General features: G+C 41.5%; 2 protein-coding genes across 4 annotated transcripts; both read right to left on the bottom strand.

The window, feature by feature from the left end:
* Positions 1-203: 203 nt before the first annotated feature.
* LOC306892686 (chemokine-like protein TAFA-2) lies at positions 204-7,025 on the bottom strand. 2 transcript variants are annotated; one of them, XM_079453886.1, is made up of 6 exons: positions 6,666-7,025; positions 3,850-3,956; positions 3,484-3,636; positions 2,205-2,329; positions 1,550-1,602; positions 204-738 (listed from the first exon to the last, which is right to left on the bottom strand). In XM_079453886.1, the coding sequence occupies exons 2-5, from the start codon at positions 3,953-3,955 to the stop codon at positions 1,573-1,575; spliced, it is 414 nt and encodes a 137-aa protein (XP_079310012.1). In that variant the 5' UTR covers position 3,956; positions 6,666-7,025; the 3' UTR covers positions 204-738; positions 1,550-1,572. The 2 variants fall into 2 exon arrangements, with proteins under 2 accessions (XP_079310012.1, XP_079310013.1); XM_079453887.1 differs by having other exon boundaries at positions 419-738; positions 6,657-6,986.
* Positions 7,026-8,421: 1,396 nt separating this feature from the next.
* etv6 (ETS variant transcription factor 6) lies at positions 8,422-16,761 on the bottom strand. 2 transcript variants are annotated; one of them, XM_079454169.1, is made up of 8 exons: positions 16,203-16,761; positions 14,500-14,629; positions 12,466-12,630; positions 11,873-11,989; positions 10,417-11,010; positions 9,506-9,648; positions 9,278-9,378; positions 8,422-9,194 (listed from the first exon to the last, which is right to left on the bottom strand). In XM_079454169.1, the coding sequence occupies exons 1-8, from the start codon at positions 16,233-16,235 to the stop codon at positions 9,092-9,094; spliced, it is 1,386 nt and encodes a 461-aa protein (XP_079310295.1). In that variant the 5' UTR covers positions 16,236-16,761; the 3' UTR covers positions 8,422-9,091. The 2 variants fall into 2 exon arrangements, with proteins under 2 accessions (XP_079310295.1, XP_079310296.1); XM_079454170.1 differs by having other exon boundaries at positions 8,742-9,194; positions 14,500-14,626.
* Positions 16,762-16,961: the final 200 nt, after the last annotated feature.

The following is a 16,961-nucleotide window of genomic DNA, read 5'->3' as shown; positions in this document are numbered from 1 at the left end:
CTTCACCACCTCACTCTTCATGACTTCACACACACACGCGCTTTTGTATCATCAGCACTTGGAAAAATCACAATCCTGACAGTTAAACAAAAGAGTGTGAATCCTCGTTATTGAACACATGTCAGAAACACGCGTGTCTTACAGTCAGACTGAAGTTCTTGTCATTCTGTCAGCACCGTTTCATTGTTCGGTTTGTGAAAAGACACAAGAACTTCACAAACACAACAAGAACTACATCATAATAACTGAAGAAAATGTTTTCTCTAAAACTGACCTGAACACATGACATCATACTATATTTAACATTTATACAGACATAAAATATCTGCAAGCCTTCACATGACAACAGAAGTGTTCCTGTACATTTGACATATTTCATGTTTGTAAACACTGTACGTAAAGGTCATTGAGTCTAGTAAGATGAAGATGATGAGAGTTTATTTGATATCATTTACACAACCTGCAGTCATCTTTATTAATAATGTACAGTAACAGAGAGAAACATTCATATTAAAACTCCAAGAAATAAATTAAATATCAAACTGTTCTGCTCTTTATTTATATTGAATCTAAGCTTATCTTCAGCCGAACCAGTGAAGCCAGTTTTCTGATGACAGATCTCTCTCTCTCTCTCACACAGTTCATGGGTTTGAATGAGGATTTAAAGTCTCTTCTCATCCTGTGATCTCTGAGACTCCTGATCCTCACGTTCTCATGTTAATGAGCTTCTTCATGTGTCTGAAACACAGTTTATTTTCACAATATTATATTTTACTTTCATTTTAAGAAATGTATATAGGAAAATATATATTCATAAAATATATTCGTACTATTTTGTTTCATTTGAAATAAAAATGCCAAACGAATACGTATTTATTTCTTTATAAATTAATTTGTTTGTTTGATAAAAATGCTTTTGAAATGCATGACTTTGACTGATTACTAAATAATTCCACATTTCAATATTATTGTAATGCGTGTTAATATGAATAAAGAATAAAAAGTGTTTGACCTGCAGTGTACATATGTTCATCTTATGATAATATTCTGCATTAATGTACAATAACACATCACTGAAGAAGGTTGAGTCATCCAAATAAATATAATACAGTATATATCAATTAACCCTTACTAAATCTAATTCAGTATATTAGTAAAATAACTTTAAAAATATATATTATAATATAAAATTAAAAGAGACAAATATAATATATTTCATTTAATAATATAAAAACAAATAATGATGGTTAGAGTGCCATAAAGAGTACGGTAAGGCCAAAGGAAGAATCAGTGCTTGAGAACTGAACCTCATCAGTGTTCATACAGTCTGTGCAGACGTCTCAGATAAAACACACATATTATATTTATCTCATGATCTCTTATTTTACACGGACAAAAATATATTCTACGGTGACCGTCACAAAGATGAATTTGCTTCTCCTTCTGAGCGATGCTTAAGACGTCAAATAAAGACAAATAGAACGCAGTTCAGATTTTGAGGATAAATGCAGAAAAGCATTGACTTTGTGATGGAGTTTGGTCACCTCACCTGTATCAGTTTTCCAGCAGCGGTCACCAGAGCTGATCCCGGTCAGAAGAGATCTGATGCCCGTAACATGGGAAATGAAAGAAGGAAATATTATTCGTTTAGGATTTCATACGGAATGAAACATATAGCATTTTTGAGGTTCATATGGTTTATTCGAGAATCGATGGGGACCGTCACAACAGCGGCAAATAAAGAGAGCCGCGGGGTCTTTCTGGATCAATAATTGGGCTCCAGACAGGTTTTGGTGAAGCTCTTTAAATAATTGATAGAACTTGAATGAGGCAGAAATGAGGCTGAAGTCAAGCAGTCGTCATAACCAGCAGAAGGACATTTGCATTGGGTTACTATTAAAAGCTTCTAATTAAAGCAACCAATATGTTCCTTTAGCAGCTCGCGGCGCTTCAGGGGTGTTGTGGTGACACGCCGGTCATTACTCCAGCTAAAAGCTCTCCATACATGAGAGAGGTGTTAACAGACGGATGGATGTCACGTCCTCCATCTGACCTTCAACAACACACACACACACTAAAACTGAGCCACAGCTCTACTGTACGGTTGTTAAGATTCATTGGAACAGAAGATCTCACACATCAAACTACAGAATGATGGAGGACTGGATCAGACGTGGTGAGCGGTGAAAGAGTGACGTCTGTACCTTCGTAGTTTTGATTTTGTTTCCAGTAGCACAGCTCCAGCCTTTGAGATCTGGCAGGACTTTACATTCCTCTCCATCCAGACACGGCTCCATCTGACACCACCACTTCTGCTGAACTATAGAAGCTGAACAAACACAAGCGCTGTTTACATACACAACACAACACAGACATGTTGATATGAGGAGAGAATATTTAACAGATAAAGTTTACCAATAATCCTTAAACACTGAAAGCCAATAATTGATATGTTGGTCCATATACATTATCTTAATATTAAAATCATTTTATGAGACTGAAACAAAAGGCAAAAAGTGGACAACTGGTAACATTAGTTCTCTATTTCCCCCTGAAAATCACGTACCAAACCTACTTAACACTATTGATTCTTTTACTTTTAAACTTTTCGGGTATATTGTTTATTTAATAAACAAATTACAGATGTTCTTCCTAAACAACACAGAAAATATTCTTAATAGCCACGAGTCTAACAACACAGAAAGCATTTAAACAATGTGCTTTTGTTCCTATGATTCACACCTTCATAAATATCTACACACTGTATCTACATCTAATATCAGTAAGTGAATGATCACGACAGAAAGACAGAACTGTTCTGGATTATAACTGTGAGCAGCTGAAGAACTTTAACCAGAGGAAATCATTTATGATGAATCGGCCTGAATGTTATTATCAGCCGATGTGGCCGATCATTTATTGTGATGTGTGTGTCCAGCTGCTCGATGTCATTTAATAAATGTCTCAAAGCATTATGGTCAAATGATTACAATCCTAACTGACTCAATTCTGTGTTTTTATATTTTAAATACACTTTAATATCTGTTAATATTAATTGTTTAGATTTTTGGTTGTAATATTAATTTTAGTGACATTATTTTTCGGTTTGGTTTATTTCAATTCAAATGTAGTATTTGCAGTTAATAATTTTACCTTATTAAAGCACCATTTCTAATTCTCATTGATAGAATATTTAATAATATCTTCCTTAAATAATATTTTATTTAAATTCTATTAACAGAAATGTCTTAACCTAACCGCAATGCATTACTTTAGTCAGCCTAATGAGTGCTACACTATTGTGTGTAAAATGCATAAAAATTATGATTCAAAGATAATCATGATTTACAGTTGTTGAGTATAATTATTAAGTTATTGCAAATGGATGTGTGTGTGTGTGTTTGAAATGTGTACATATAGTGTATATCTCTTTAATGTAAGTCTGTCTGTATATGTTTTCTTGAATGTAGATGTCAGCCGTACCGTCGACACATGAAGGAGCCGCTCTGGTGGTTCCAGCCACTTGACCCGGGAAACAGGAACATTTGACGGTCTGTGAGCGCTCCTCGATCTTGTTCTTATTACAGCATCTGTGTAACGCCACCACCTCGCATGTGCCCGTCCGCACGTGATGCTCTGCAGCAAACACATCATCATCAAACATGAGAGAAACACAGATGGAGTGTAGTGTATGTGTGTATGTGTGTTCTTCAGGTTATGTTAAAGTGCAGCTGTTAGTATTTGTTTGCTCATCACTGCAGCTCTGTCTACTTTTATTAGCTTGTGATAGTTCATGTGCCGGGTTTTCTGTGTGTGTGTGTGTGTATTAAACTTTAGAATGAATCTCACCTAGATGATCCAGAGACGCAGAGAGAGTGAAAAGCATTAAGAGCAGCATCAGCATCAGCAGCATCAGTGTGTGTGTTTGAGCGTTCTGAAGAGACCTCCTCCACATCCTGAACACATACACAACACATCACACATCAAGAACCAAACCATACAGAGACTGATCACAGATCTTTATAACAGTGAGAGGTGATCGTGTAACGTGTCTTCATGCAGCGGGTGAAATGAATCAGATGATCATTACCGGCATCTCTCTGGATCATTTACATCCTCACACAACTGATCATTCACTCATTCTGTATTTCATCACAACTGTACACACACACACAACTTCAGCTTTTTAAACAAAAGTCTTTAAGAAAAAAAAGTCACCAGTCAAAACATCACATACAATACGTTTAACAAATCTTTCATTTCAGCGCCGTGACGTGTTTTCTTATTCAGATTGCATCATATGATGTTTTATTTAGAGCCTCTGGACATTCACATCATTTACAGGAACACGAGAACTTTGGAGAATGTCAAACATTGATAAACTGACACGCAGCCGTGACTAATGACTAATGATAAAGGAAATCTCGTCCTGAACTTCATCTTCCTGGGATCATCATGTCTCATGAAGAACATCCAGACAAACATCTCTCTTGACCTTCATTTCTTCAGCACAGATGTGAATGTCATTCCAGTGAATCACAAACATCAGCAGAAAATATCTTTCACTCAACCTTTCTCATCTCACCTCTGTCCTGAATCTCAATCCGCCCTCAGTTTTATATCTTACTTTGCAGTAAATCACTTATATTCATTTGAATATATTAACAGAAATAAACCGACTCTTTAAAGGAGCAGAAGATCTTCTCACCGCTCAGTGAAAACAGTGGAGAAAAAACTGACACACAAACATCTCACAACATGAGACAAACTTTCAGAAACAAGCTGTAAAAGAGCCAAACGTCTATAGCCGTTTCTTTACGGATGTCTTTGAAATGAAGAATTTGATTCTTTATTGCTGGTTATTCTCATGAAGGCCGAGGACACATCTCACAGAAAAACTGAAAGAAACAGAATGCTCATGTGTCAATGATGTTATAAATGTGTAAAGTTGAAGTGTCTTGAAGTGAAGAACACATTCACACTCTTCTGGTGTCGTTTTTGTTCTCTCTTTCATTTCTGTCTGATGTTTCAATCAATGACTGCAGATTTTCTTCACCGCCATTAGACCCTCACCTCATCTCTCTCTCTCTCTCTCGCTCAAATGTTTTTTTCTTCGAGTTTGACGGTGTAATATGAACAGTCTATTTTTAATCTGGATTTAATTGCTCTTGAACACAGAAGTGATTCTCATTGGGACGTTTTATGACCTCTGAACACATGACAACACCTCTCACCTCCTGTAAACACTTCATTCATGACTGCAGAAAACACACACACACACACACTCTCGTTTGAATGAATGACGTGGATGAACAGCAGAGCTTTGACTGACAGTATGTCACAGCAACAAAAAAGATCAACATGCATCCAACACACTTTAATATCATTAATACACAAAAGTATTGTGTTCAGTGTCACTGCTGCTGGTTTAGTCGGCAAAACACGTGTTCTTTATAACAGCGCAGAGAAATAAAACAAGAAATTCTGATGAGTCTGACGGAGAACAACACACACTGAAGACAAGCAAATCATCTAAACACAAGTGTACAGTCCTGTTATTAATCTGACCGACTCCTACAGCTCAAGAACAAGAGATATTTGAGGCTCACACTTCAAATCTTTATTCTTTCTCTGTGTTGTAAACTGAAAACTCTCCCGTCTGCTGATCTTAAAGCAAAACATGAAATATCATCATGAGCTTCCACTGTATAAACACAAGAATACACTAAAAGAATGGGAATGGACAGAACAGCGGACAGACAGGATGAAATAAGCAAACGCTGGACTGAATGTTTACTTTATTTTCTACGAGCAAAATGACAATAAATTTCTTTTTATATTTAACAGCTTGTTTCCTAAATGTTTGCCATGTCACAGCATAGTTTCCAACATTCATCTCTCTGTCTCGCCGCACAAACTCATCATCAACTATCAGTCAAGGTGACGAGGACCAACAACAACAACAACACAAACACACTCGTGTCAGTCACAGCTGTGTAATAACCTGATGATGATTATAGAAATGGAGTTAAATGTAAATAAATAAAGGTGATGAGTAAACAATCCAATAGCAGGAGGTAAATATACTATGGTCTGATCTTCATCTAAGTGTGAAAATAAACATTCTCAAGATCATGAAGATGTCAATGTAAAGGCTCGTACGCTGAAAAGAGTCACAGACCGTGTAAACACAGTACAGTGTGTTTGATTTAAAAACGTTTTTATCATCAATGCCTCGTTAGAGACATTTAATCAGTTTCTCGTCTCATTTCAAATGTACATCAATGGATTGATAAAAGTAGAGTTGTGTCTCTCTGAATGATGAGGGGCCTTTAAGAGGCTGTAAATGATTAGGAACAAATCATCAAAATTCTGTTAAAACCCGTTTCATGTGGAGAAATGAACATCACACTGTATTTAATGTCATATACTATATAAATACATTGATATTAAGGAATGATGATTCTGGCACTCCAGAAGACCTCACATAAAACATTAACATTTAGAAGACCAAACAAACACGTGTCCAAAAAACAGCACAATACATTACCGAAGGTAATTCACCTGTGATGATATTATCGGACACACCTGTATCATGAATCTCACCTGCGCTCGAGACACGTGAAATACTAGAGAAATCATTCATGAGTTTGTACCTGCCGCACCTGAGCGCTGCACATCAGTCCATCCGATCACAGTCCGATCCGATCCGAGTCCACGCGCTCAGCACAATTTCACATCATCCTGCCACGAGCGCGAGCTGCTCATCATCATCTCTCGAAACTCTGCGGATGTTTTAATCTCCGTATTCTCCCACTTCAAACTAAATACAGTGAGAATCATAAGAGTCGAGCGAAAGAGACAAACACATGCTGAGCTTCTCTCATATACACCAACACTGACTCCATACTCACTCCCGCGCGCACACACACACACACACACTCCCGCACACGCACCCGCGCACACACCCACACACGCACCCACACTCCCGCACACACACTCCCGCACAGACACACTCACGCACAGACACACTCACGCACCCACACACTCACGCACCCGCGCACACACCCACACACGCACCCACACTCCCGCACACACACTCACGCACAGACACACTCACGCACCCGCACCCGCCACACACACTCCCGCACACACACACACACGCACACGCACACGCACACCCACACCCACACACCCACGCACTCACGCACTCACGCACCCACACCCACACACCCACGCACTCAAGCACACCCACACACTCCCGCGCACACACACTCCCGCACACACACCAACACACACACACCCACCCACCCACACGCACACACACACACACACACGCACCCGCGCACACACACACACGCACACACACACGCACCCGCACACACACACACACTCCCGCACACACATACACACACTCCCGCACACACACTCACACACACTCCCGCACACACACACTCACCCGCGCACGCACACGCACCCGCGCACACACACACACACTCCCGCACACACACACTCACGCACGCACACACACTCACACTCACGCACCCGCACACACACTCCCGCACACAAGCACACACACACACACACTCACACACCCGCACACACACTCCCGCACACACCCGCACCCACACACACACAAGCACACACACACACACACACACACTCACGCACCCGCACACACACACACACACACACACACTCCCGCACACAATCGCTCGTGATTGTTATCCAGAGATTCTCTGCAGTAGTTGTTTGGTTTTATTTGCTGTCAATCACCTCACTGTAGTGAAATCTGGTCATTCACACGGGAAACAGACCACTGCACTGTGACCGTGTTTACATTCACCGTTTAATACGTCATAACCAGTGTTGGGTAAGTTACTCTGAAGAAATAATCAAGTATTAGTGAGTAATGACGTATTCAATAATGTGATCAGATGACTGTAGAAATGATTATTGAATGATTTATTACTAATGACCTTCTATATCCTACATCAACCTCCATTAGTGAAGTGATTCAAGACGTGAAACGGCTCTTTTCATTCATTCAAATAAATGATATAAAACTACATTATTAACTGAGCAAAGTATTACAGATGTTAAAGCACAGATTTTAAAGTTAGACTTTGAGTTTTGATGTATATACACATATATAACACACAGTGTTTAGTTTCATTACATCAGAAGTAAATGTTATTAAATCCCTCACTTATGAAATGACAGTAGTTACACCAACACTGGTCACCACAGCTGTATTGATGTATAATGTTATGAACACGTGTCAGTTGATGTCACGCAAAGGTCTAAGCATTATTATACTTTATGATATATTGTATTATTTGCTCAATCAGATGACGTTATTTGTTAAGAAACTGTGTGGATTTAAAAGTGTTTTGACATGGACACGTGGCGCCACCGTCTGGACGTTAAACGAGTTTATAATTCATTCTCGTGTGAAGTGAAACAGTAACACACTATTTACATCGACACATTTATGCTAATGTGATAACCAACAGATCATATAATGAAATTAAATGAAAACAAAATGTTTTAAGACATAAGTAAAACACTGAATAAATACTGAAAAATGTTCTGCTTTTTAAAATATTGTGATAAGAGACAAAAATAAACAAATATCTGTGATATTTATCAATAAACCACAGATCTGTTAAGAGGTTAATGCATGACGGGACATTGACTGAAATTAATGAGTTTTATTAACTATATTAAGAGAAGAGTCACTCATTCGTCATCTTAGTCAATTTTATTGTAGAATCACATTGTCACCAGCATTCAGTAAATCCCTCGTTTATAAATCACAACGTCTTCGTACGATATACTTACCAAACAGGAAAAAAGATGCACCAAAAATTTCTAGATTTGATTTGAAAAAACAAGTATTTGTCATTAAAATGATTGTCATCTTGAAGTTTGCTTTCCAAAATTAAGACTAAAAAAGTCAAATGAATGATGTGTTGATAAGAGAGTGAGAGAGAACAGTGCAGTGACCCTCGGAGGACACAGAGTTCAAAGGTCAGAGGGTGAAGTGAGGCATCTACGGCTTTTGAAGTTCATGAGCTCCGTCATCAGCTCAACATTCCTCCTTCACATAGATCTGATCATCTGTGTCTGATTCCATATGCTCCAGCCGATCCGTCTGTCCGTTCATGATCTCGTCCGGTGTTTTCATGAACCTGACACACGCACACACACGAGACTCATGAGAACTCAGATGTTATGTTTGAGTTTAATGAGAGTGAATGGAGATGGTATTCACCTGAAGAGAAGTCTCTGGCCCGGCTCTTTCTTGATGATGTTCAGTTTATAGTAGTGTCTCAACGCTCGGGACATCTTCTCATATGTCATGTTGGTCCTGTTCTGTCATATCAAAAATAAATCCTCTCTTTAGTTTAAGAAATAGTTCAAATCAAACTTCTTGAAGTATATAGAAAATAGACTTTTTAATGATAAATGTTTTTAGTCAAGAGCACAGATGTTAAGTTACCTTATGATTCCCCCACAGACGGGCCAAACCGTTAGGATCCATAATACGGAAGACTTTGGTGTCGCGATCTTCCCAGCGGATGTAATTCTCATATCGACTGTCAGACAGAAGCTGATAGACGTAATCCCACAAGAGTCTGCAGTCTGATGAAAAAACATATCTTCAGAAGAAGACCACACCCACCACATCATCTTCAACAGAAGACCACACCACCACATCATCTTCAACAGAAGTCTACACCCACCACCTCCTCATCAACAGAAGACCACACCCACCACATCACCAGAAGACCACACCCACCAGGCCACCACCTCTTCATCACCAGAAGACCACACCCACCACCTCCTCATTAACAGAAGACCACACCCACCACCTCTTCATCACCAGAAGACCACACCCACCACCTCCTCATTAACAGAAGACCACACCCACCACATCACCAGAAGACCACACCCACCACCTCCTCATCACCAGAAGACCACACCCACCACCTCCTCATCATCATCATCATCAACAACAACAACAGAAGACCACACCCACCACCTCCTCATTAACAGAAGACCACACCCACCACATCACCAGAAGACCACACCCACCACCTCCTCATCACCAGAAGACCACACCCACCACCTCCTCCTCATCAACAGAAGACCACACCCACCACCTCCTCCTCATCATCATCAACAACAACAGAAGACCACACCCACCACCTCCTCCTCATCAACAGAAGACCACACCCACCACCTCCTCCTCCTCCTCATCATCATCAACAACAACAGAAGACCACACCCACCACCTCCTCATCATCAACAACAGAAGACCACACCCAGCACATAATCATCAACAGAAGACCACATTATCATAATCTCTCTACTGAAACTGTGTCTGTGTATTATGGGATGGAGTCTCACCAGCGATACGGCCGATGGGCGTGGCCTGCTCCTCAGGCGGAGACACTGGCATAATGATCTGGTTGCGGTAGTGTCGATCATCCTGCAGGGGGAGCTGTAGAGGCGTCTGGTGACCAGCGAGGTTCAGGGCGTGGGTGGGGTAGTGAACAGGGTTGTGATGTTGACCTTTGACCTCTCGACCGTTTTCCTGAGGCGTCCGGCTGTGTCTGAAGTCGCCCGGCGTGGCTCCTCTGCCCGGGCTCAGCAGCAGCGGGTGCATGATGGCGCTGGGCATGAGCTGGATGACCCGGGGCGGCACCGCCTCCTCTTGACTCGGGCTCACGGGCCGCAGGCCGTCACGAGGAAGGGCGCAGTGCCCGTTGGGGGCGACGGGCGACACAGACAGCGGATACATGTCGTCCGGTAGATGATGGTTGCTGTCGGGCAGCTGCGAGGAGCCATGATAGGGGTCTTCAGCTGAAGTGGGACGGGGGTGCTCGACGGATGAGCGCAGCGGTGCGGGGTGAAGGGGCGAGCGCGAGCGATGACGTAATTCAATAGTGGGGGGCTGCAGTGACAGGCTGTCTGTACCGCGGGCCGGTCGACGTACCGTTTCTGTTGAAGAGAGAGAAAGAGATAAAACACACTTTCCCTTAAAATACTGAGATTGATTTTCATTTCAACTGCTTTTAATGTCACGTCATACTAAAGACATCAGGTAAAGTCAACTCATCAAGTAAATCAGTCATACAGCACTATAAACATCTTAAAGGTCTAAAGGAAAGATCTGAGTGATGTTGAGAGATGGACACTTCTGTGTTTCTGTCATTGATCAGCATGATGATTCAGTGTCAGCTGATCTGATGTTTTACACACTTCTCTTTACTGTACATGTTGTTTTTGTCTTTAGACTTTGATTTGTTTGCTTTAAATATACTTGTGTTTCCTGGTAAAACAGGTTTGACATTCCTCACGCTCACTTCCTCCTGAGACGTTCTCATCACACAGGGAAATACATATCATGTATTATTTATAGTAACAGAAGACGATCGTGTGTTTCAGTAGCTACGGTAACATGCACATTATCTGAATCGATGAGAATAAAATCATTCAGTGTTCACGTGAACATGAAATAAAGTGCTCAGATTCACGTTTGCTCTCCGTGAACACTGAATGAACATACAGAGATGTATACTGCTGTTAACATAAACACACACTGTTTCTTCATCGGGGGCACAAGTGTTTATATTTACCATCATCAAGCTGTAAATAAATGCCCAAAACAAAGCATCATGATGAAATGTCAATGTACTGAATATATGACACTGTGTGGTCAATCTGTGTTGTGCGTCATCACTGCATGTGTGCAGAATATCACACTTTGAGTTCTCCGTCTGATCAAGTGTTTACATGTCCTGTCGGCTGTTTGATTACACACTTCTGATCATAACTGCAGTCAATTCACAGCGTGTCTCACCTTCATGTCTGTGTGACTGCAGTGGATCAGGCAGGGAATGAAATGAACCCACAGGAAAATATGTGTGAGGCTTTCTCTGTTTCATGATGTGCTGCAGGAGTTCAAACAACACATCTCCTGCAAAACAAACACAACATACTTCTATGTGAGCGTACACTTATCAAACACATATTTCTTATGTAGTGTCACCTGAAGCAGACACACACACACACACACATAAATCAAGCACAAGGAAGTGATCAATCTTCACACACACGCACGCACAAACATTACCGGTGTGAGCAGGTGACGGTTGTGGTTCTGTTACACACATAAACTTCCTTACTGGCCTTTTACCCAACATTTAACTTCCTCTATGAGGAGTGAAGACAGAATTTTGTTTGTGTTATTAAGATGATGTTCACATTAAAAACCATTCACCCATCATACACAATGCAAACGCTTCAACAATGGACCAATCAGACACATTAGGGGCGGGGCCAGCTGCTCATGCGTGTGAAGTTCAATAAGTGTTTAAACAATAAGACTGTTTTCAAACACAAGGATACACCCGGTGAACTTTATATGCAATAAATGCAGTGTGTTTGTTTAACCTGAGTGTGGAGAGCGGTATCTAAAGTCTTCTTTGGTGAGCAGCAGAAGAGCTTTGCCGTTCATCTGAAAACTTCCACTGGAGATGGGCCGCAGTGCAAACTCACGCTCGGCCCACCGGAGCCACTGACACACATCCTCTCTGCTCCAGAACACCGGCTGTGTGCCTGCACACAAACACATGATGCATTATTAGTAAGAAGAGAAGAAAGAAAGAAAGAAAGAAAGAAAGAAGCGATTCACATATGAAATGGATGAAGGCAATAAATGAATGTCTGTCATCTGTGACAACTTGCCCCACAGTAATTTTTCATTAGTACATGAATGTTGTGCGTGTGTCAGATCATCACACACCCTTGACTGTCTCACATCACACAAACCTGAAGAACACGCTCCTCACCTCACTCCTGAGCTCTGTGTGTGTGTGTGTGTGTGTGTGTGTGTGTGTGTGTGTGTGTGTGTGTGTGTGTGTGTGTGCAGTAATGACCGACACAGGCCATCAGGTGTTTGTGTGTTTAATGAAGTCAGATAAATCTACAGCTCAGAAGTTCAAAGGTCATGTGGGGGTCACAGAAACATCAACTAATGAATCCATGACTACACAAACTTCCTACAATGCACTCTGACAGTAAGTCTTTAATGTCGCTCTTCCTCTCTTCTTTATCATAAAATAATTTTGTTCAGGTAACTCAGCAGTGATCTAGAATAAGGTTTATGATGTTGCACAAGTGTATCTGTGGGTCCTTCTTGGGAGTCACGTGTCCCTGCTCAAACATGTTTAAACTAACAGCAGGACACGCCCACAACACGCCACTGATGACAACACCGGCAGGTCAAAACACATTCAAGGAAAACCATTTCAAACAGTTGCTGTAGAACTTGCAAGCAAATGATGCGTGTTCCTCCAATAATCCCTCTCCTCATTAACTCTCTCTCTCTCTCCAGACATGTTCTGAACAGGAAGTGCAAGTTGTTATTGGCCGTTGGCATGTGAGGACAGTTTCTCTTTCAGAGCGAGTGAGCGAGAGAGAGAGAGAGAGATCAGGGTTTGGGCAGGAAGTGAAGTCGCCCACTCAGGAAATTCCTCAGGATGAGAGAGGCAGGAAATTTCCCCACTGAAAGAGAGAGTGTGCGCGCTTGCGTAAACACACACACAGAGTCCAGTGTCTGTCTGAACACATGCAAACCAACAGATGATATTGACAGCAGAGGGTTTAATGACTCATAATCACATCTAAACTCTGAACTGAACTGACATCATCATCTGTAACTGTGTGTTTGTATATCACATGTCACAAACATCAACTCAAATCTGAAAGAAGCTTGGAGCTAAACACAACAGTTTTTATATTTGAAAGAATTTTTTCAAAGGATACACACACAGACACGCTACACACACACACACACACACTTCCTCCACAGGAAACCGAGGAAACATTTCTGCCCACTCTGCAATTTCCTATTTCTTTCTGCGTTTTTTTCATTCAATCTTCCTTCCTTTTCTACAACCCCCCACAACACACACACACACACGATACACAAACGGCAGTTTGTTTTCAAGGCACAATCTCAAACACACATTAATACACACACATCTTATGAGAGAGAAGAAAAACACACAATTGCACAAACAAGACATTCAGTAAATACACACAAACAGCCAAACAACTCCTCCTCACACACACACACACACACACACACACAGATCTGTGTGCAGGCTTTATCACTGTCAGGAAAACACAACCGGCTGCCAGCCAACAGAGATGCTCGGAAGTTCTGCTGGTTATTCCTCCCTCCCTCCCTCCCTCCATTAGATTGAAAGTATTCTTCAGAAACTGTCTGTCTGTCAAGTGCTTGAGACTTGTGTGCGTGTGCGTGATGTGAGACAGATCACAGGAATTTAGAGAGGAGGAAGTAAGCGTTTGGAAGAATTTCTCTCCTGCTGTATAAACAACTTTGATCGCTCCTCTGACCAAACAGACAGAACACACACAGGTTTGTGTGTTATTAAAAACTGAAGTGTGTGTGTGACTCACGCAGGTGTGCAGGCAGTCTGGTTGGTTCCTCTTCTGTTCTGGCATTTGATGAAGGGGGCGGGGCATGACCTGGAGAGGAAGTGGAGTTTGGCAACGGACTGGCAGCAGGACTGAACGTGCTCCTCTCCTGCTGAACACACACACACACACACACACACGTTACTACAGGAACACACCCATAATCACACAAGCTGAGTGTGCATCCACCTTAATCACTGTGTGTGTGTGTGTATGCTTCACACTGATCGCTTGACTTGTGAAGTGTAAAATCTGATATGAAAGCAGTTTGACACAGAACCTCAGATAACCCTGAGAACAGAGGTCATAGTGAGGTCACCGCACCTGAAGATCTGCTCTGATGATCCGCGTGTATATGACCTGTAGGAAGTAATGTAAACGCACTTCTGTGTTGATGTGTTTTCACTTCTCTCAATCTCACATTAGCGTCCATACAGAGTCATAGAGAAGTGAAATTATGAGTCACACATCCATCCCTTTCCAGAGTAAAGACTGAAGAACTTCTCCAAACACCAACGACAAGAAAACTCACAGAATCAAACACGCTTCATCACCGGACAGACAAACAGAACACACTGAACATGTCTGTCAGATAACACATCACAGGTGACACTAGAAAAACATCAGAGATCCTAAAACACGTCCATGGGATTTGAAACCATGAACGGGATAATTCATCCAAAACTGTCACTCATTCATATAATCATCATGCACTCTCCTTCAGGTTGTTTTAAGCCGTCTTCATTCTGATGAAAACACAAAGAAAGATATTTTTAAGAATGTCAGCCATTCTCCGTTCTGGGACACTACCATAGTAGGAATAAAACACTTGTGTGTTTTTGTTCTGCTGAACTGAAAATGACATCTTCTAAAGAAGTTCTGGAGCACCTTTGACTAATTTTCCATGGTAGTCGATGACGTTTCAGAACTGAACATTCTTACAAGTATTTGTCGCTGTGTTCATTAGAAAGAAGTCATTTAAACAGATGGTAAATGATCACAGAATTGTCATTTTTGGGCGAACTATCCCTTTAATGACACTGAACATTTACTGTAAAACAACTGTACAGTGACCATGTAAATAACATGACCGTGAATGTGATGGAATGATATTTCCAGAGTCACTGTAAGTGATAAACTGTATTAAAGCCGCAGGTGAAGTGAGTTAACATCAACAACCAGTCTGTGCATCCGCGTACAGTCACTTCATTACATTTCTATAAACACCTTGAAAAACAAGAGAAAGATGAATTTCATAAACAAACACAAATGACACAGCGATGATCAATGACACGTGAAGGCACAAAGTCTCACAGTGTTCGTGTTTATTTGTGATGTTTCCGTCACTCTGTTACCAAATAACTCACACAAACAAACCGATACAAACGTTTCCGCTGCCGGTGGTCAAAGTCCCGGATCCGATCTAACGTTACACAAAAAACCTCTTCGACTTCCCTCGCGCTTCACTGTCACGGAGAAACACGCGCTAGTTTCTGGCTCATCATCATCATCATCAGTGTCAAAAACACGCTCGCTCAGGCCCGATCTATGGCGGATCTATAACTGATCAACTCTGCGTTAGCAGCAACAGATGATTGATAATCAGACACGCTTGACAGCGACCCGCATCGCACACTCACACTCTTTCACCCACGCGAGATTCGACCACGAAGAGTCTGGTTTACCTTAACGATCACCTGCGAGGGAGAATCGGACATGTCGCGCAGAATGTCAGGAAGTTCGCGTGTTTCCACTTTCCTCTCCCGTGCTTTTCCGAGAAATAAAGCCGCAAAACCTTCCGCGTCCGACGGGATAATCTTCCACGCGGCTTAAGTTCGCTCGTGGACGCGTCGGCCTGGCCTCGCCCCGCGCGCGACGCTTCAACTTCTCGGTTTTGTTGTTTGTAAAAGCGCAAAGAGGCGCAACATTGCGGCAGCGTGATGGTTAACACCTTCCTGGAAGCGTCGCTCGCGCATCGCGCGGAACCTCATTGATCCGGACGCGCCGCGGCGAAATGACGTGGATTCCCAGCAGCGCGCGCCGGGTCTTAAAGGGAAACGCGACGCGCGGATCTAAACCAGCAGCTTTGTTTCTCACGACAGCGATTTAGAGATTAAACATTAAAACATTTTTACTCAAGTTGTAAGGTTATGGAAACAAATATATCCGCTCACTGTCGTTTATTACATACAGAAATAAACACGCGCTTAACGTCGGTTCTGAATACACATCTTTATTTGTGTCGAGATTGTTTAAAGTTTGTCAAACTGTATAGTGTTTTTCAGCTAAAGTGCGATATCTACTGCTGTAAACTCATCATTACACCCGACCAACACAACATGAGGTCTAATAATCATGATTAAAATAATACAAATATTGCCCTGAACGCGTTAGAACAAGGTTATAATTAAAGAGTAAAAAACGTGTTTAAAATATACGTTTAA

Source organism: Barbatula barbatula, assembly GCF_947034865.1.
Source record: "Barbatula barbatula genome assembly, chromosome: 4".
NCBI classification, from domain to species: domain Eukaryota; kingdom Metazoa; phylum Chordata; class Actinopteri; order Cypriniformes; family Nemacheilidae; genus Barbatula; species Barbatula barbatula.
This window is presented reverse-complemented; position numbering and strand designations above follow the sequence as displayed.